Consider the following 20,922-nt stretch of genomic DNA (forward strand, 5'->3'; position numbering starts at 1 on the left):
TTACCTTAAAACCTGATATAAAACTACCCGAAAACAGCCCACTCCAATTTAAAATGTGTTGATTGTTTCTTATCTATTAACCCTTTTCCCACTTAAGTATTCTGCAATGTAACATTGTTTTTTTTATGGGAATCAAGTAAATTATGTGTTTTCATTTTGTATTGTTTTCCTTCGTAAAAATATGGTGGCATGATTAAAAAAAAAAACTAATAAATGATGTACTAATTGTCCAAGTCAACCAAATTTATGTGCAAAATAGTGTGATTTGTTTTAATTAAAATGCTGAAAAACATAATTATAAAAAAAAAAATATTCTGGCATAGTCACCTTTAAAGACGACATTATTGAAAAAAATAAATTACATGTTATATGAACGACAAAAAAGTTAAATATTGGTTGATATGTTGCACAGAGGCTTAGACAGATTAAAACTATTCTAATCACAATTTTACTATGCAAATCCCTTTCCATAATAACCAGCTATGTGACATTGTGTCCTATTCATATATTGCATTTATGTCTTTAAGGGCGGTGGGCGTTGCATCGCGTCCTGTTCGATATGGGACTCCTAGCGACGTATACAACGCGTGCAAAATACATTGTGTGTTTACATGACATTTTAACACGCGCTTCGCGACGACCACCACCCATAAACGTCAGTTTTTTTTTTTTTAGTTTTTTTTTTAATAAAACACTGTCTTACATTTCACTCATATTAATGAAGGACATATTTTGTTGACATGCAATACATTATGGCGTTCGTAAGAGAATTGCCAGAATTTCAGTTGTTCGAGTGTTTGATTCATTTTTTTTTTCTTTTTAACAAGTGTACATTACTTGTTGTTTGGTTGTTGTGGTCGTGGCGTGTGCGCCCCCTCAGTTTGCATGTTTTCACTAAATTTCGAGCGGTCAGCGGGGCTTGAAATGATTAGCACGTGGGACAAATTTCCAACTATATTTAGCCTGATTACTTGAAAACTAACGCCCTAAGTACACAGTGATCTAGATTGTATACAATAAAAACGTGTCAGGTGAATAATGGCGTGATGTTAGCACGTGATAACGGAGCATGCGCAGTACTGACTGTCCGCTAGACTATATAAGTGGATTACAAGCACTCTATACGCAGTCCATTCAGAATGTGTGAAGTATTAAGGTTAGTAATGACAATTCGTTTCCTACTCGCATCGACATTTGTGAGCAACTTAGCCCCAGCCGCCGTCAACGTGCATTTATTATTTTAATTTTTATGACTGATAAGATTCAAGTTCAGAGATCCTTAATAATTCATAGCCATAAACGGCACGGTACTGACAACCGCGATTAAATCTCTGCATTATGACCCACCATTATTTGAGCGACAATGTATTGTTGCCTTAGTAGACACAGTAGCAATTTTGTGTTGTGTACGTTAGTGTACACTACTATTAAAATTCATTATAAAACTGTTATTTTTAATTAATAGTCATTAAAACAAGGCTTGGTTAACGTACTAGACACGTTATGTTTCGGGAGTTTGTGTGTTGATCTCTTTTTATATATTACACTTATATTAAGTTCTAGTGCATGTATCATTTGGTGTATCATTGATTGTACTGTTTCTTTTTGTATTTACAGCGCCAGAATGAACACCTTACACCCAAGCCTATATAGAGCTTTCCTTGTCAACCTTTCCGATGATATGCGTAAGCATGACGTGAAACGGTTGCATTTTCTACTTTTGAAAACACCACCGGATTCAAAAGACGGATTAGACCACAACGACTTTGGTAATATTGTTGACGGGCTAGACATTTTTGTCCAAATGGAGAAACTAGATTTGCTCGCTAATGATGTTATCAAATTGAGGTATCTTGCGAATTTGTTTAGAGTAATTAAATGTGAAAGTCTTGCACGGGACGTTGATGACTTTATTCGGAACTCGTTCGTGCTAGAAGCACACGTTTAGCAATTTATCGAGTATACTGCATAATAAGACTGCTATACTCCAACCGCCTTGTTTTTATAAACAAGGTTACTTTTTTTAAAAAGTGAATATGGATAACTTGAGTTTTTTTGGAAAATATCGTTCTACACTGTTTGTTGACGCACACACTGGACGATGATTTTTCGTAAGTTGAAAACGTTGTTATGTTCACGCACATAACAAGTATTCGTTTGTTAAAATCATGAAGTGCGCAAATGTACATGTATTCAGAATTAATAGTACGTTGACGTACTACTAATTCAAACTCATGCTCATTTTTCGAAATTCATTATTTTTCAAAAAAATACTATATTATGTGCTGCTAAAACAACGTTTTTAACTTACGAAAAATCATCGTCCAGTGTACGTCAACGTACAGTGTCGAACAATATTTTTTTCGAAAAAATATTTGAGTTGTCAATATTGCCTCTTTAAAAAACCCTGCCGCGGTATGTACCTTGACGTGGTGGTAGGGCAACGAAATCTGGTCGTCGTGTGGTGAACAACGACAAAGAACACTATACTATGACAACTGGATGGACCAAACATACCACCTATACTTGTCAGCGCTAGAACACCGATGCTTCACACATTCTAACCCGGTTGAGCAGAGCAGCCGCAATGAGAATTACTAGTATCATTGAATCCATCAGCAACGCCAACGCTGCTCTGCTCGACTGGGTAACCCTGCCAATAGCATGTACCTTGACGTGGTGGTAGGGCAACTAATTGATCAATACTTACAAAATAATTCAGTATTATGTCAGTAATTGATCAATTAGACTAAACATGCTAATCAACAATAAAAACAGAAGAATAAAATGTGAATATAATAAATAACAATTATTTTGCATTTTCTTTGTTTATGTGATTGTGTGTATAGATATTTGTTGGATAGAATTTTCATTATGTATCTATCATTTGTTAATTTTCTTTGGCTGAATATAATCGTTATTTCTGTCGAATAACGTGCTAATTAAATAGACATACAATCTCTGACGTCACATGTATGTTGCATTTCTAGTGGTCTGCCTACCCGTCATAATTTATAATATGCTTATAAGGTGACTACTGTCGTGTCATCACGCCTCTAGATCAAGACGGCCAGACAATAGACGCGGGGAAAGTGCGTTCACTGTCTGATACATTACCTGTTCGATCACCGTAATTGCTTGAAAGATTACAATCACGAATCATCTGGTCACATTGAGGCGCGGTTTTTCCCATTATCTATTTTTAGACCCTATAGATGGCGTGCGTACTTAATGCTGGTCACATCGAGGCGCGGTTTTTCCCATTTTCTATTTGTAGACCCTGTAAATTACGTGCTCACTTCATGTAGGTCACATCGAGGCGCGAGTTTTCCCATTTTCTGTTTTTAGACCCGATACGTGCGTACTCCACAGCAACAGTTAACCATTTGCAAGCGTGTTCTCTTTCACGGATTGAAAACAAAAACTCTACTTGTATTGTTACACGAAGACTATAATGTTTAATACTGACAGAACACTACTTACATTCCCTGTGAACGATGACCTGTATGTCCGGACATGAAATGAAATAACCTTCTGTATCTCTCGTGATAATATAGAAAACTCCTAAACAGATATGCTCTATTTTTTACTCGAATTATATACATTTTAACGATATTTTTGTGATAACACGATTATGTCCGCAAAATTATCAATTATGAATGTTTCACACAAAGATATCTATTAAGTTGAGCTGTACTTTTATGAATATTCATAATATGATTATATTAATATAATTGCATAGTGAATCAACAAGAAAGAATAACACATTTTCACAATTTGGGCAAGTAAAAATGTTTGACTAAACAACCAACGAAATAAATAAATTACAAACGAATTTACAAATTGTTGCACCAAAATTGAGTTAATCCAAAAAGGTAAACACTCACAACATACATAAATACAACAACCGGAATATGGACTGTATTCATTACTGAGCATGCGCAGTTCAAAAACGAGTTTTACAAAGAGAATACACATATGTTGTGTTACCATGCCTTGAAAGCGTGATGTTCCACCTACTAATTATAAATGCGTGGTCCTTGTGCGGTATTGGCTGGCTGTCAGTATATTACTTTACAGCCTTGTCAGTATTCACCATTACATTGAGTGTGTGAAGCTGAAGCTGCATACAGACCACATGCCAATACTAGGTAAGCTATACCACCCTTGTCGTATATTATCCGTGAAATTAATGTTAACTACACGCCATGACGTCACTTCATGGTCAAGCTGGCAGCCTCTAGCTGACACTGAACGTAAATTTCGTCTGACAAGTGCAGACTCCTCATTAAGTTGCCCCGCATTGTCCCCGTCGTTAGGGAATTTGTTTACTAGTATTTACAGTGCCACGTTATTTTGACAGCAAAATAGTTCATGGATGTTGAGGTCCACCACATTCCACCATTAATTCATCATAACATTACTTGCCAGGTAAAATGTTTTCTTTTTTTATCATTTGCAGCAATGACATGGAACCCCTACATCCAAACAATTTTCGATGTTTACTTCTCAGCCTTTCCGATGATATGCCTCAGAATGATGTGAAACGATTACATTTCCTGTTGTTGAAAGAAAGAATCAGTACTGCTGGCCCCGGGCTAGAGCATGATGATTTTGGTAATATAGTTGATTGCCTTGATCTGTTTGTCCAAATGGAAAAAATAGATATTCTCGACAATGATGCGAGTAAACTAAGGTACCTTGCCGATTTGTTTACAATAATAGGAAAACCAATTCTTGCTCAGATCGTTGATAAATACATTCGGAAAACTTTTATCACATGAAACATAAATCTAGTCTCTAGGTAATGGTTAAGTACAATGGATAATAGATAATAAAACAGATAGATAATGAGATAATTAGATAAATAATTATTAGAAATTATTAGAAACACAAGTTTGGCAATTGTAACAAATTGTAACAAATATAGCTTATGGCTATAATTAACGCACTCAATTATAAATTTCAAGTTTAGTGCAAAAAAAATATATGCCAAGCACCTAGAAACATACCTGCCAATTATAGTACACGTAATAAAAGTACCCTGCCAAACCTAAGAAAATAACTTTCCAGAAATGGTGAACTTAAGACAGAACGTGCAAAGTATAGCACACATAAGAAAAAGTAACCTGCCAAGTATGGCGAATCTATAAAATAACCTCTATAAAAAAAAAAACTTGCCAAGTATGGCGAATCTATAAAATAACCTCTATAAAAAAAAAAACTTGCCAAGTATGGCGAACATAAGATAAAAAAAACTTGCCAACAATGGCGAACCTATAAAATAACCTCTATAAAAAAAACTTGCCAAGTATGGCGAATCTATAAAATAACCTCTATAAAAAAAAAACTTGCCAAGTATGGCGAACATAAGATAAAAAAAAACTTGCCAACAATGGCGAACCTAAAAATAACCTCTACAAAAAAAAAACTTGCCAAGTATGGCGAACTTATATAAAAAAAAACTTGCCAAGAATGGCGAACATAAGACAACAAAAAACTTGCCAAGTATGGCGAATCAATAAAAAAAACTTTCCAAGAATGGCGACCCTATAAAAAAAACTTGCCAAGTATGGCGAACATAACCTAACAAAATCTTGCCGAGTATGGCGAACATAACCTAACAAAAAACTTGCCGAGTATGGCGAACATAAAACAAACAAAAAACTTGCCAAGTATGGCGAACATAAGATAAAAAAAACTTGTCAAGCACGGCGAACATAAGATGAACAAAAACTTGCCAAGTATGGCGAACATAACCTAACAAAAAACTTGCCGACTATGGCGAACTTATATAAAAAAAAAACTTGCCAAGTATGGCGAACATAAGATGAAATAAAACTTGCCAAGTATGGCGAACATACGATAAAAAAAAAACTTGCCAAGCACGGCGAACATAAAACAAAAAAAAACTTGCCAAGTATGGCGAACATAAGATGAAATAAAACTTGCCAAGTATGGCGAACATAAGATAAAAAAAACTTGCCAACAATGGCGAACCTATAAAATAACCTCTACAAAAAAAAAAAAACTTGCCAAGTATGGCGAACTTATATAAAAAAAACTTGCCAAGAATGGCGAACATAAGACAACAAAAAACTTGCCAAGTATGGCGAATCAATAAAAAAAACTTGCCAAGAATGGCGACCCTATAAAAAAAACTTGCCAAGTATGGCGAACATAACCTAACAAAAAACTTGCCGAGTATGGCGAACATAACCTAACAAAAAACTTGCCGAGTATGGCGAGCATAAAACAAAAAAAAAACTTGCCAAGTATGGCGAAAATAAGATAAAAAAAAAAAACTTGCCAAGAATGGCGAACATAAGAAAAAAAAAACTTGCCGAGTATGGCGAACATAAGATAAAAAAAACTTGCCAAGCACGGCGAACATAAGATAAACAAAAACTTGCCAAGTATGGCGAACAGAAGATAAAAAACTTGCCAAGTACGGCGAACATAAGATGAACAAAAACTTGCCAAGTATGGCGAACAGAAGATAAAAAACTTGCATGGAAACCCTACAAGTATGGAGAACCCTACCATTGTCGTGGTGGTAGGGCAACCAAAGCCGGTCGTCCCACATTTCAAGAAGAACATGAACGCTCAACGTGGACAACTGGAACGTCTAAACATACCACATAAACATATCAGTTATTACCAGCATGGCAAAGTTTCACACACTCTAACCCGGTTGAGCAGAGCAGCTCCGATGAGAAGTCATTTGTCCATCGAATTACCAGTGTGATGAATTCACCAGAAACGCAAATGCTGCTCTGCTCAACTGGGTAACCCTACCAATTGCATGTACCTTGACGTGGTGGTAGGGCAACTAATTGATCCGTTATGAAAAGTCATACTTTGTGAATTGAAGTAACCAACATGTCTTGCTATTGATAGCAAGTAGACCCAAATTGTACTCATTCAACTACGGTTCAATTAGACTAAACATGCAAAACACAATTAGCATAAAATATATCATATTAGGTTTAATTGGTATACGTATCATAATCATAGAAATATGATCGCAATCAATGTTCACATTTATTATACATAGACAAAACTTATCTGTAACTCGTTGCGTTTTTTTTCAATTCTTTATCAATAAATGGGAATGCCGACATCTTTCTTTTGACTCGACCAGTGTCAAAAGTATGGCGTCTAGTCACGATAAACAGTGGCCTTTAAATAGAGTTTGCAGTAAATGTAGACTGCATTAGGGTTGACAAAACAAAAAGTGACTGCTATGAGTAAGTGGTGTTATATAAAGGTCATTCATACAGATTGTTATGTGGTTTACACAGGGCTTTCTGCTGGAGGTGAGTTATGCACTATGACCCCTTTGGTAGTTTCGATGCGTTGACATGATAGATATTTTTATATCCTTTATAGAGTAACGCTGTCCGAAACTAACCAACCAATTGCGTTCCGTGTTACAAAACCAACCAACCAATTGGGTTCCATGCAAGGGAACTGTATTGACAAGGCGTTCATATCTTGGTATTCAATTAGGTCAGATGATAGTTGCTTTGATAGCAGGCTTTTCATAAATTCTGATTTAGAATGACTGAGTGAATAAATGAAGAACAATATCTTGATGCTGGTTATTTGTCACGAATAAATCCACTGATTTGGTCGATTTAGGACAACCGTGTTAAGAAATAGAGAACAAATAAATGGAGTGTATCCTACGCCACATTTAATAGGAATGTGTTGATAACAATCACAGCAGCATATCAACAGAGGCGGCGGCACGAAATGTTGCATGAGGGGGCGAGATCTGCACACCAACCTTGCCCCGAAGGCGCGACCTTGCTAGGGGGTCCGGGGCATGCTCCCCCTTAAAACGCTATTTTCTGCATTTTGAGGAGCAAATTTCGATGACACAAAGGTTTTAGGAAAGGCGACCAAACCCACCCCAACATATTTTTTCGAGCTCACTGCCAACCCCCCCCCCCCCCGTGCCGCTGCCACTGATTAAGTCAGTGTCAGGTGAATTAGTTAACTGTTTTATAATTATGGAACGAGGTTTCTGATATGCTATCAATATCGCCATTGTCCATTAAGTGTGGGACACAGTTTATCTTCTACGTCACATTTATTCAAAACCACAGCAGCATATTCACTGTGATAGATAGATAGATAGATAAAGTACTTATTATTATGGAACAAGGCTGCACTGCCAGACTGAACTTTGCTGTCAGTAACATCATTATATATTTAGTATGAGACAGTCAGTGAAATATTTCCTCTTTACGTTCGGTTATGTTTGTGACAACGTATTTCGCCGAAATAAACTGACTCACTGGCATCGTGTACTCGTCCAATGAGCTATGTGACCCAGTTTGGGAAGGTCACTTTGATTAAATGTTGCTGCGGTTATTTCTCCAATCCTTTCCATGGCCATTTGCACCATAAATATGTTGCTAGTGTCGACGCGTTGAATGACTTGATACCAGACACTAGTAATTGGACCGGGGGTGGTTCTCACCTGGATTTGAGGTGGGAGTGCTCCGTGGCCAGTTGAAAGTAGAGTAGACGCATAAAGATCGACGTTGGGGCTGCTTTATGGCTAAAAAATTAGCGTTTCTCGCTAAAGAAAATTCTTAATTTTGCTAAAATGGCCGGAAATATTAAAATTGGGGTCAACTAGTTCTGCATGACCGTGAAAATGGGGTCAAAACAGCGGTACATACCTGTGTACTTCAACTATGGGATATTCAATGCCACGGTTATTCCTATAATACGTAACACGTTTGGGATGAAACCATTTATGACGCCAAAATCTATATCAGAACATATCAAATATCTTCATGTTGTTATTTTTCATGAATAAACTGACTAACATTTAAAGTTTTATTTAGTGTAACATGACATCGAAAAATGTGTCTTTTGTTTACACATTCGTTTTCGGGTGTAACTCCCTACCTACGCAACATAAAATAAACCAACACAATTGTATCTGTGCTAGATATTTTGGATTCCCAAGCCCCACTTGAAACTATCCGCGAACAATATAAAAACAAGGTAAACTCGATGACAATTTCAAGTTATTTCCCTGGGGCATGTTCACGATGGTAACTCCTAGATTTGACAGAACGTGTCATTCTTTATTCGTTTGAGTTCCCAGTCATGCTAAACGTAATATGGAAAAATTTAGAAATTTACATTTAGAAATAAAATATAGATGTCTTGTGTATTTGAGTCGCATAATGAGATGTCTTGTATGCATTGTCGCCAGATGGCATGGAACCCTTACACCAAATCATATTTTGAAGTTTCCTTCTCCACTTTTCCGATAATATACCTTAACGTGTTGTGACGGAAACGATTACCATTCCTGCTCTTGAAAAAATAGAAAGAAAGAATGAGTTCTGACGGATTCGGACTAGTGCGTGGTGATTCTGGTAGTGTAGTTTGAGGATCTGGATTTATTTGTCAAAATTGAAAATTGAATATTCTCGACAATGATGCGAGTAAACTAAGGTACCTTGCCGATCTGTTAACAATAACTGAAAGACCAATCCTTGCTCTTGCTAATAAATGAGATTTTATCAATCCACTTAATATATAATCCTCTTTTATTATATTGACGTTAATACAATGGAACATGTGACCAAATCCAGTGCCAAAAGATTGGCCTCTGTTCACAATTAAAAACAGGAGCTTATGGGATATTGCTCGCATTAGGAGTCACTGCTCATGCACTATTATAAACAGGTGACCTTTATAAAAACCATTACACAGATTGGTGTAAATAGGATATATTTAGTGTTACACATAGTGCATACTTGCTGTATTGTATACACTATAATTCCTTTTAAATGTGTTGATTATGTGTTTTATCTTTTTGTATGGTAACCATGTACGTGACTTACTAACTTTTCGGGTCCATGTTACTGTAACAAAGGAGTACGAGTTCCTAAAGGCCCTACCCCTTACCTTCCAGCGCCTCTAATATAATTGCATATGCATGTCTGAATAACACGAGATGGCTAGGGTTAGGGCCAGAGGCGTGGCCTTAATATTTCTTTTTTATTTTGGATGAGCTGAGTTGAGAAATAGAAAAGAAATAAACGTTACATTTGATCAAAAACACAGCAGCATAATCAGGGATACACTGTTATAGATAAAATAATTATTATTGTGGAACAAGGGTGCATTGTAAGGCTGTCAGTAACACCGTTGTATATTTAGTGTGAGACAGTCAGTGAACTGTTCCTACTTTACGCTTGGCTATGTTTTGTGACAACGTAATTCGCCGAAAAAATGACTCTCATGAACATTGTGTACTCGTCCTTCACGAGCTGCGACCCAGTTTGGGAAGGTCACTATGATTTATATGCAGTTATTTGCCACCCCTTTGTATGACCATAGAATTCTAGGTGACGTGATCGTACAACTGCCGTACCAACCTTTGAACATATACGTATTTCGTTCATTTGTTCCGTATTGTTCATGTCTGAGCATGCGCTGTTGCATCACAACCTATATAAATAACTACAGCTCCCGCTGTACCACAGGTGAGTGTGTGAAGGACGGCACGTTGGCAAAACGGAATGGTGAGTGTCGCAATCGTTGTTTTGTTAGCATATAGAATTGTATTTGATTTATTTGAACACATGTGAGAAGATTGTTAAAGGCGCACGTCTGAGGATATCAAGAGACGAGAGCAGACCAGTGTCAAATTTGTATTAAAAAATAATTCGCACTAAAATTCCTAGCTCAGAATATACATATGAGAAGTGAACAATTTGAAAATATCAAATTTATGGTCTAGGTCGTTTGCCTGACTACTGTTTGTTAGTAGTGAAATACATAAACGTTATTCGATTTACACATGTATGTACTCTATGAAACTCAAGTTTCGCGAGCGACATATCACTCATATGTAAAAAGTAGTACCCTTCACCTACTTTCTGGGCGGGAGGAGAACTACATTCTGTCGAAGAAGATGTAAAACTGTTGGTTATGTGTAATGGTTGCAGATTACGGCGAGATATGACCGTTACTTCTTGTTAACTGCTCAAATGTGTTCTGTGTATTGCAGTACAGTGGTCCTAACGTACGACGCATGGTCATCATGTTCATTTACAACCATTAAAAGCGCCATCATAACACATACTCAAAATTCATTCGTTTAATATAAAACAATCGAACATACAACAACCATCACAGAAGATTGCTCGAGTTTGACATTTGATACTTTAAACGTGTTTTTTTCTTTTTTTTCTTGCAGAACTACTATGAACCATCTCCTCATCTGAGCCAAATGGACTAATCTATCTAAGTGTGAATTCTCGAATATGCTTTATAACAATGTTCTCCTTACTTTTTTTAGTTTTGCCTTTTAAATCAAATGTCTATCTTTTCGTCATATGGGTGTAAACATTTAAAAACAAAACAAAAACAAACAAAAAAGACAAAAATACAAAAAAAATCTAGAAAATGAAATATAAAAAAAAATAGAAAAAGAAAAAAGCCAAAAAAAAATTAATAATTATAAAACACAAAAAAAGCAAAACATTGAAAAAAGATACACAAAAAAAACGAAAAAAACGAAAAACAAAACGAAAAAAAATCTCCTACAGCCTATGCGAAGTATAGAAACGAAAACCTATGCGCTGTCCATAGATCACGGCGAAGAATGAGAGGCTTAACAAGAAAAAGAACAACGACCAAAGGAAGCAGAGAAAAGACGGCTCGGACTTCGCACACTCACCACCTGGCTGAGCAGATCAGCGTTACATCTGATCTGTTCAGCCGGGTCACCCTGCCGATAGCATGTACCTTGACGTGGTGGTAGGGCAACTAATTGACCGGCTACCAACAAGTATGTTCAACGATAAATCCACTATTGTACATAAAAAAGTTACGTAACCGGTCAATTAGGCTAAACATGCTAAGTAGATATTAGTCGATAAACAATATTTGTACAGTTTTGATAATTATAGGTAGTCACGTGACATGAGTTAGAGTCTGTTAGTGATTGTGATCAACATCTTGTAAAGGCACAAGGTCGAATGCAAAGTGCGTGTATAACATACTGACCACAATTGTGGGCACATTTAATAAAATAATAAAATAGATATTAGCCAGAAGCTCAATTTAATGAAAAATGAACAAATACTTGGTATTTCCATATCTGAGTAGTGTCTACTAGTATAATAAAGCGGGGGAGTCGTCACCAGTGCATGTGTCAGATGGCCATAGCGTGTCATTGTTTACAAACAAGCGTCTACCCATGAGCCTTCGCGTTTTTAGCGTGTGTTGTTATCGCCGTTTGGTACTCAATTCCCGCGCGTGCGCAGGTGACGACCCCCCAGCTTTAAATGTGGACAACATGCTCGGATGATAACGACAAATACACCGACCGCGTTGCTTCGCTGTTGCTTTTCAGTGATTGTTTGGAATCTTACGGAAGTTTACTACCTTGCTCTTGCTAAACCATTTCACCACCGCAACAGTTTTAAATACGTCTGACTCTACTAGTATTCTAATTGCTGTTTACTCATGTGTTTGGCATTCGATCACGCACTGCACCACAACTTTGAAGATTTAACGTATTATCGAAAAGTGATAAACATTTTTGAAAACTATGATGATCGGCGATTCAGATGACTGTGTCTTTATTATTTATATTCATTGATTTGTTTTGAATGGTGGATCTAGAACTTAAAATTCAATTATTCATCTGATCCATAAATAAATAAATAAATAAATAAATAAATAAATAAATAAATAAATAAATAAATAAATAAATAAATAAATAAATAAATAAATAAATAAATAAATAAATAAATAAATAAATAAATACAAATATGAACACGTCAAATGAAAATATTGAAGGACAGATAATTGGCTCAGTCACGGTCTGTTGAGGAAGTGTTGCATTGGGTGTGCTATGTTATCACCAAATTGTTCAACATACTTTCCGTTGGGGGCGATGTTCCGACGCCAGAGCGTAATGTGAAATCGTATGGTACTCGTAGCAAATTGATAACAGATTCATTAAAAAAAACATGAGCTGCGTTTTTTTTGCAATTTTTTTAATATTCTTTAATATGAGTTAAAACGACTCGGAACTCCATGGTAACAGATTGGGCTAACTGATAGGCTGTCCATTCTACACATATGCAAACATCAACTGGACAGCTGGAAAATGAATTAGTTGGTAGATCGACAATTATATACCAGCTATTTGCATACTATTATCATAAGTATGTGCCATGTTACATAGTATACAAACTTGTGTCTTCATTTAGCATCACAAAGGTTAATTAGGCTCAGTATAATATTTATTTAAAATGTGAACAATCCAGCCTATACCCAGATAGTGTAATATGACATCCGAAAAAGTATGTTTCAACTTGTCATAATGAGCTGCCAATCGTTGCTGCAAGTGTGATCAACGAAGCAGCCTGCCGCCAACGGCAACTATCTAAAATTCATTCTATATATTTGTACCACAATTGTTCACTCGTTCCTTGTCACATAGTTCTTTGCGCAACAATAGTATTAACCGCCATTTCGTTGTCAGTGGTTGATTTAACTTTAAAATATCTACACTGATTCACGGCCACGGCAACGAAAGGCGGCGCTACATACTGGAGTGATTTTTATTGCCACTTATGAAAATAATCTATTTCAAATAAGGTAAAATGTTCAAATCACAAATCATGGCACAGTAGTACAAAATAAAATAGTTATTTGTATATTTTTGGACTTGCAATTGAATCAAGTTAAAACAAATCAAATTGATAAAGATTTCACTCCGAATAAATCCAATTAGTTAGGGAATCCAACCAGATGGCGAATCTAAATAGATAGCTATAAAAACTCGGTGAACTAGAAAGTCGTTGAGAAATACCACGAAAAAAGACTATAAACTTGAACAAGTGTCCCTTGGAAGCGCCCGACTACGACCGATTGGTATTGTAGCACGTCACGTATTCTCGGGGCGGACATCCGGGCATTTTCACCACCTGGCAACCATCACGGTGAAAAGAATGGCCGAAAACGTTCAGAAAACTGTACTTTAGGATGGTTGTTGAGACTTCCCTGAACAGTGTAACAAGATCACCCAGCATGTCTAACATATATAAATTTGGTTGTTCAGGATTACTTCAAAGTTGATTTTGTGCTCTTCGACCGGCGTTCCACAGCAGCTCGCGCAGAGCTCTTAGAAGTATATTGTACAGTGGTGCATGTCTTAGCAACGTGGAACGTCTGTGACGTAGCTCCGCCTCGAGGATAGACTTGCATACGTTCGCCGTTTTCTCTTTTTCGTTTAAATATTACTTAATTTTGGAGTTTCCGCTGAATTGAGTGACTTTTTTCCTTGAATGAACTACGACTTCAGAGGGGGCTACGTGTTATAAAACATGGCATGGCATGGGTCGACGGGTTTGAGAGGGCGATGACAACCGGTATTAGTATAATTCTTGTAAAAGAGAGGGTGGCACTAGTCTGAACAAGTCCCGCCCCTATAGTAAAACTAACACATACCTCTGCATTTACCCTCAGATGGCCAATAGAACATTTGAACAACACCAGTGCCAAAAGAATGACCTCCTATGAACTATTTTAATTTACAGAAACAACATTTATGTTGTATGCTCTGTCGTTTGCTTATATAATTAGTCAATACCATACCACGTGACGTTGAATTTTTCCCATGCGTCTACTAGTATTTGTTGAAAACTTCCATCGGAAATCGCAATAGCTCAGTCCTTTGCTCTACCTGCTGTGGTTGATAGTCGTCGATCTGAACTACATTTATTGGAAGGTCTGATTCACAATAACTTTGTACAGTGTACTTGTTGACTCCTCGCCATAGTTCTAATCTTAAACCTAAAAAAAACGTTTTCTGGTCAGCTTTGAATAGTCTACTACGATTATCCAATTGTTCTAAATTTGACCCACATACAATGCAAATGCATTTCAGAGACGGCGGGCTAGCGATCGTTTGCCCACTATTCACGGCCATCCTGAAAGAATGTAAACTTATGCATGCACCACTCATTAATATTAATGACAAAGGAACCCTTGCAAGGGTCACAAGTTTCTTGTTTATTTCGCGTTAACCCGTATTTTTCTATTTATAAACTCCCATATTATATTATTTAATGGTAAAAAACACCAAAAATTAAACAAGAGACTGTATGCAAGTCTACAATTTACTAGGAAAGGGGGACTATTTTACAGAAGAAGGTTGTTTTCGCATTGCAAGCACAAACGGTACATTTTTTTCAAGCAGCAGTACGCTGGAATCGAAAGATAGATTTGCAAGCAGGTGGTGCCAAATTCGCAGTATTACTTCGTTAACTTCGGTAACTCGGACGCTAACGGTAACGGCGTTCGAAACTAGATTGTTTTCGTTTATCACTTAATAGGAAAGAACTTTTTTGTTCCAAACAGTGCCCGTTTACTAATTTGTTTGTTTCCATTACTTGTTTAGTGGAGAACCAGGTTGTTCTCGTATAATGGGAGGTACAACTTTTCCCCTCACCATTAAAAAATTGTACATTTTTAAAGAGCAACATCCAATGTAATTATTGTTATCATCATCATATGCGAATCGTCCGCCAAGTTGAGGTCAAATAATAGTTCGACGAATGAGGGCGTGATTTCGTCTCTAGCCCGAGTTCAGAGAAATATTGTTTAGCGAGTAAAATATTATTACAATCTGTGTTTGAAATTCGCTTACGTTCGGTTATTATCTCCTGACAAATATGCTTATTTTTACCGATAGATGTCTTATATCCGCTAACAAATACACTCGCTTGCTGTTTATAACCTCAATCACGCAGAGAACGAACTTCGATCAAGGAACTAGCAGCGTAAACTGATTGCTGATTTCACAATAATTTTCTTATATCCGACTGACATTGAAACATGCCGCAACAGAAATATTCGTGATACAATCATTTGCGCTAAAGTCCAGTCTACCATACAAATATCTAATGGCGGATTTTCATCATGCACGTCTATTCGTTGTAAGACTACATGTCCACGTGACTAACATGCTAATGAAAAGGATAATTTTCAAAGCTCTGTTTAATTTTTACCAAAAAACAATACAAAATCAACACTAGCCTGACATGTAACTCTAAGAATGTTAAATATTTAATCACATGTTCTCTTCCCAACTGTGGCATCCAGTACGTTGGGCAAACTGGTCAAACCCTTCGGTATCGTTTTAATAATCATAGGTTCAAGACAAATCACAAACATGATGACCACACAGTACCTTTACACTATAACTAACCTGACCACACTATAGCAAATATGAAAATCCAAGCCATTGACCAATGTCACTACCAAATACAACGTCTGGTCAAGGAAATATATTGGATTAAGGTGCTAAGAACTTCAAAACCATACGGTCTCAATATTTAGGAGAATATAAGATAATTCTTTTGTTTCTATCAGTTCGTTCGTTTATATTATCAACACTGCCCTCAGTGTCTTCAATTCTGTACATCTTTTCTGTGGAGTATCATATTCTACCAAGTACCATACCCCAGCTGTTTTAATCATTCACCTGGAGAGGAATTGGCTTGCCAATTCGAAACGTCGTGTTCACCCTTTTTTTAAAGCTAAGTTCTGTTTTATTTTGGTTTTATTTTACTAGTAGTGTTGACCACTATTAGTTTCTTTTATTTTACATTTTGTTGTTTTTAGCCTATTGTGTGTGTCCTGTCCACTTTTAAAATTTTTACATTGAGCTTCAGAACATTGTATCTATAGTGGATCCACGGTGTGCTTTTTTCTGTGTTGGTAGAGCTGCCTTCACTTTATTATTTAAGGTAGAGATGCAGGTTCGTGGGCACTTGGGAGTGAATGTTTTTTTTTTTTTTTCCTTTTTATTATTCAAACGGTCTTGGTTATAGACTGTTAAAACTTTGTAGAATTTTAAATAGTGGAACATACTCAAAAGACGATTTTAAAATATAGATAACAGGTGCAAAACGTTCTCTTTTTTAAATGCTTAGCAAGATTTAGCAAGGCTGTACATATATAATAACAAAGAAACGTGTTGAAAAAAATAATGACGGGATCTCCTTTTTATGCGCTATATTTAACTTTTTACAAAACGATAATACATTTAAATTTGGAACTGTTACAGCCATTTTAATTATGAGCATTAGCAAACTTCTTGCTGAGTGAATGGTTATGCAAATTAGCAACTATCTCAGCTTCTTTTTAGTGCACATCCCAGAACTTTAAAAAAATAGCTTCTAGACGCTTTGACCTTTTGCTTTGAAATTTTCACAAATGATTGACAATATGTTTATCTTCAAAACGCCGTCGGGGCATTGTTTTGGGTTGAACAGTGTTACAACAATCGTACAGACAACTAGCATTGGTGTTAATTTATGCATAAACTTGAAGTAGTGAAATTTGAGCTGCTGCCCTGCAAAATTGACAACTGGTAGACAGTTTTCAAGAGGACACTTTCTTCATCATAGTAAACAGATGTACCTGTAACCCAATTTTGACAGAAAACAGAAGCATGATTTAAAGGCTAATTTTTGTTATATCACTTTTGACCAAAAAAGCACATTTTATGCATATTGAAATAGAAATAGAATACAGTGTCCATGAAAAAAAAATACTTACAAAATTATAAAATTCATACAATAAGCTTTCCATAAATATATAGTTTTATGGACAAGAGAGGTCATCTTGGTTTTCTAATTAACTAATTAAAATACCTGTCAGGTAAACTGCACCTCTACCTTAAGGAGTCTCAATGCTATATTTCTTTTGAAAGGTCGACATTTTGACATTAAACTATAAAAGAACGACATCGAAATTCCAAATCCGGCTTATTGCATACGGAGAAACGAAACGAAACGAAATAACTTTTACAGTATTCTTTTCTTCTTATATCACACACAATACAAAAGTTGGGATTTCAATCAGAAAATACGACACACATATATATAATGACCATTATACTGTGATCAGCGAAGCAATTGTCGGACGAAACTATATCAGTATATTCTGCTTTCGGTCGTGTATATAAAGTTACATAAACATAAACATTTGTCAAAAACACCAGATTTTAGTTTTACTAATTACAGAAATCGGTATAAGGGTCCTTGTTCTTCGAATCCAATAACCCAAACCAAACCATTCGATTTCTGCGCTAGACGTTTCGTGTCTTTCACGTATAACGCGAGATCTCCCAGTGAAAATTCAAGATCACATATTAAATTCAATATAACTATGTACTCAAACTCCACACAATGAATTTATTTCATCATCATATATTCAATCATGTGGTTTCAATGTCATGGAGTTCAGTACATTTATGCCAGTAATCGTCCTATATAGAATACACTATCAGGGGGTAATTCTTCTTCTCCGAGGTTCTCCACACGTGTCAGGGGGGGGGGGGAATCTCGTCTGGTCTCTCTATCGCGTCCCTTTGAGGTACGGGATCAGGAAAGTCGCTTAAACTGTACAGTCAAATAAGACACACACAACGAAATACGTTTCATAAGACACAGCGCCCTGGGGAAAAGTCCCCAAGATTATCGCAAGGCTGACCCAAGACTGCCTCTAGACTGCGTCTCAAGACTGCCTTAGACTCTCCAGGACTGGACTGCATCTGTTCTTCGTATACTCGCCAAGACCAACTAAAAACAACTTTATTCACTTTCAAAACCTTAACCAATTACAAAGCAGTAAAAAGACTCTAGGGCGTAACCTTCAATCATAAAGCCAATCACACTAAGTACTGAACACGTAATATCTTTTGATTAGTCGTTCACTACATTAATAACTGCGAATACTAACTGTCAGAAATAGTAGTCCGAATAGCGACGGTTATCTCGTAATTAGTTCCAAATCACTGAGTCGAGTTCCGTCCAGAACCTCGCCTAAACGATGACAGACATAACACAGCCATTCGCTAATAATCGGCTAATTAAGTCTATCAACAGATACGCAAAAACAAATTCATCACAACACTCTGGTTGAAAATTGCAGTGCATTGACCGTTTGTTCTTTATCATCTCCAATTAAGATCTCTCTAGTTCATGTAAAATTAATATGCATCAGTTTTATATGCGTTGTGCACGGCGTATCGAACCCGGAAAGTTGCGTCGATCCTTTAAAGCTGACCTGTACAGTTTCATCAAAGCTTTTTGGAATTTGTTGATACCGTATTGATACAAATGTATACATGTGAAATGAACTAGCTATCGAATTTTTAAAACTAGAAATATTAACTAAAATGTGACAGTATTGTCATATAATGAATAAATCCGAACGAGGTCCAAGAGACCAAGTATCAAATCAAGCTAGTCGGTACTATAAATTGCATAATGATTTGAGACGACCACCGCCCTCTAGAATGTTTTATATCATTATCATGATTTGGTATTTTAGGCGCATTAAATATTTCAGGGAGCGTGAACAAAAAAAACGCATTTGTTAATACATTATTAAGACCGTTTAATTTTCAATATATGTTACAATAAATGCTTTAACGGAACAACTAAATTGAATACTCAAACAACATTAAAATACAACAAAAAATTCCTAACTTATCATAAGGTTTTTTCTCGATTCTGACAATAGTATCATGTGATGCATTGTGCCAGGCACTAATCGTCGAACACGCCCTCATTGGCAGAGTTCGGAGTTTCACGATTTCATGTGACTGTTTCACTATTGACTGCACAAGAGCTTGTCAATCCCGGCAAGCCCAGCCCATGACCGACTTGAAGCACGAAGTGCGAGAAAACCCTTTAATGTCATCATCCTCAGCGCCATGAATAAATTATTATCCCAATTTTAAGCAGTTATGAACGGTTTGGCTTTTCACCAAATCGACGCTTGTGGTTGATCTTGTTTACGCCCGATACAGACCTGAGAATTACTAATAGATCGTTGAATATGTTGACAATAAACTTAGGTCAATTGGATAAGATAACAAATATCGACCTTTTACCCTTTCACCTCACCACGTGACATGCGCAGTGTCATCGTTGTTAAACTTTGTATTCTAGCCATATCAACTCAGTAATGTTGGTTACAGGTGCTATGATTGGTCATGCTGGCTTTTTGGTGTATCCAATCATATCTTGAATATCAGATATGCAAGTTATTCTGCGAGAGTCTATGTTGAACACTGCTGAAATGGCCCGGCGTATCAGTTTGTATTACACGAGGAATCCCCAACCCAAAATGTGCATTTTCGAATCACACTTTATTGCAAAGAATTCTACATTTTCTTCGCCTGATTCATGAATCTCCCCTGTGACGTATCCTTCATATACCAATCAATAAAATATATACAATTAAAAAAATAGTCCCGCATATATAAAAGTTGACCAAACCTGTGACTAGTAGTAAACGATATCCGTTGAACACGAATTAACAACAAATAAATTACAAATTCCTAGAACTACACTACATACGAACACATGCTAATATTTCAAATAACAGTAAATGTAAAGTCATTTCATTCGAAATGTATCATCTTGACGTAGCTAGTTGTACAAGGACGCGACCAATTCTCACACATCGCGGGATTTGAGAGTAATGAGCTGCGCTTTTGGTACATTTGTATAATTATTCTTTTATAATATATTTATACTACTGAAAAATCTACCTTAGACGTAAATGTACGCCGAGATTTCGAGGAGAACGAGAGAGCCACGACACTTGATTTTTTACTCTCGAATAGTGTTTAATTGTCTCACGTGATCACGTCTATATTTCGCAGTTAAAAAAATCCTTGGTATTTGAAGCAGTGAACGCTATGACGTGAAAGAATGGAATGTTATTGGAGGGGAAAAGCCTCGTGGCCCCCAACGAGATCTCAGCGGCCATTTTCATCTGTACATCATTAAGTCTTAACCTATGTATATATTCAATGGCTCAGTATACGTAAACTTAGAA

General features: G+C 36.4%; 1 protein-coding gene and 2 long non-coding RNA genes across 3 annotated transcripts; all 3 read left to right on the forward strand.

Annotated features, from left to right (window-relative positions):
* Positions 1 to 1,075: 1,075 nt before the first annotated feature.
* On the forward strand, positions 1,076 to 1,963 carry LOC144349913 (caspase-8-like). The gene is made up of 2 exons (XM_078008257.1): positions 1,076 to 1,156; positions 1,618 to 1,963. Exons 1-2 carry the CDS (start codon positions 1,140 to 1,142, stop codon positions 1,946 to 1,948), a joined length of 348 nt encoding a protein of 115 aa, XP_077864383.1. The 5' UTR covers positions 1,076 to 1,139; the 3' UTR covers positions 1,949 to 1,963.
* A 357-nt stretch (positions 1,964 to 2,320) lies between these two features.
* Positions 2,321 to 6,537, forward strand: LOC144349910 (uncharacterized). The gene is made up of 2 exons (XR_013420078.2): positions 2,321 to 4,151; positions 4,463 to 6,537. It is a non-coding gene; the product is annotated as an uncharacterized LOC144349910 (long non-coding RNA).
* Positions 6,538 to 10,033: 3,496 nt separating this feature from the next.
* Positions 10,034 to 11,675, forward strand: LOC102800564 (uncharacterized). The gene is made up of 2 exons (XR_438060.3): positions 10,034 to 10,562; positions 11,240 to 11,675. It is a non-coding gene; the product is annotated as an uncharacterized LOC102800564 (long non-coding RNA).
* The last annotated feature ends 9,247 nt before the right edge of the window (positions 11,676 to 20,922 follow it).

This window comes from Saccoglossus kowalevskii, chromosome 19 (assembly GCF_978046115.1).
Source record: "Saccoglossus kowalevskii chromosome 19, keSacKowa6.1, whole genome shotgun sequence".
NCBI lineage: Eukaryota > Metazoa > Hemichordata > Enteropneusta > Harrimaniidae > Saccoglossus > Saccoglossus kowalevskii.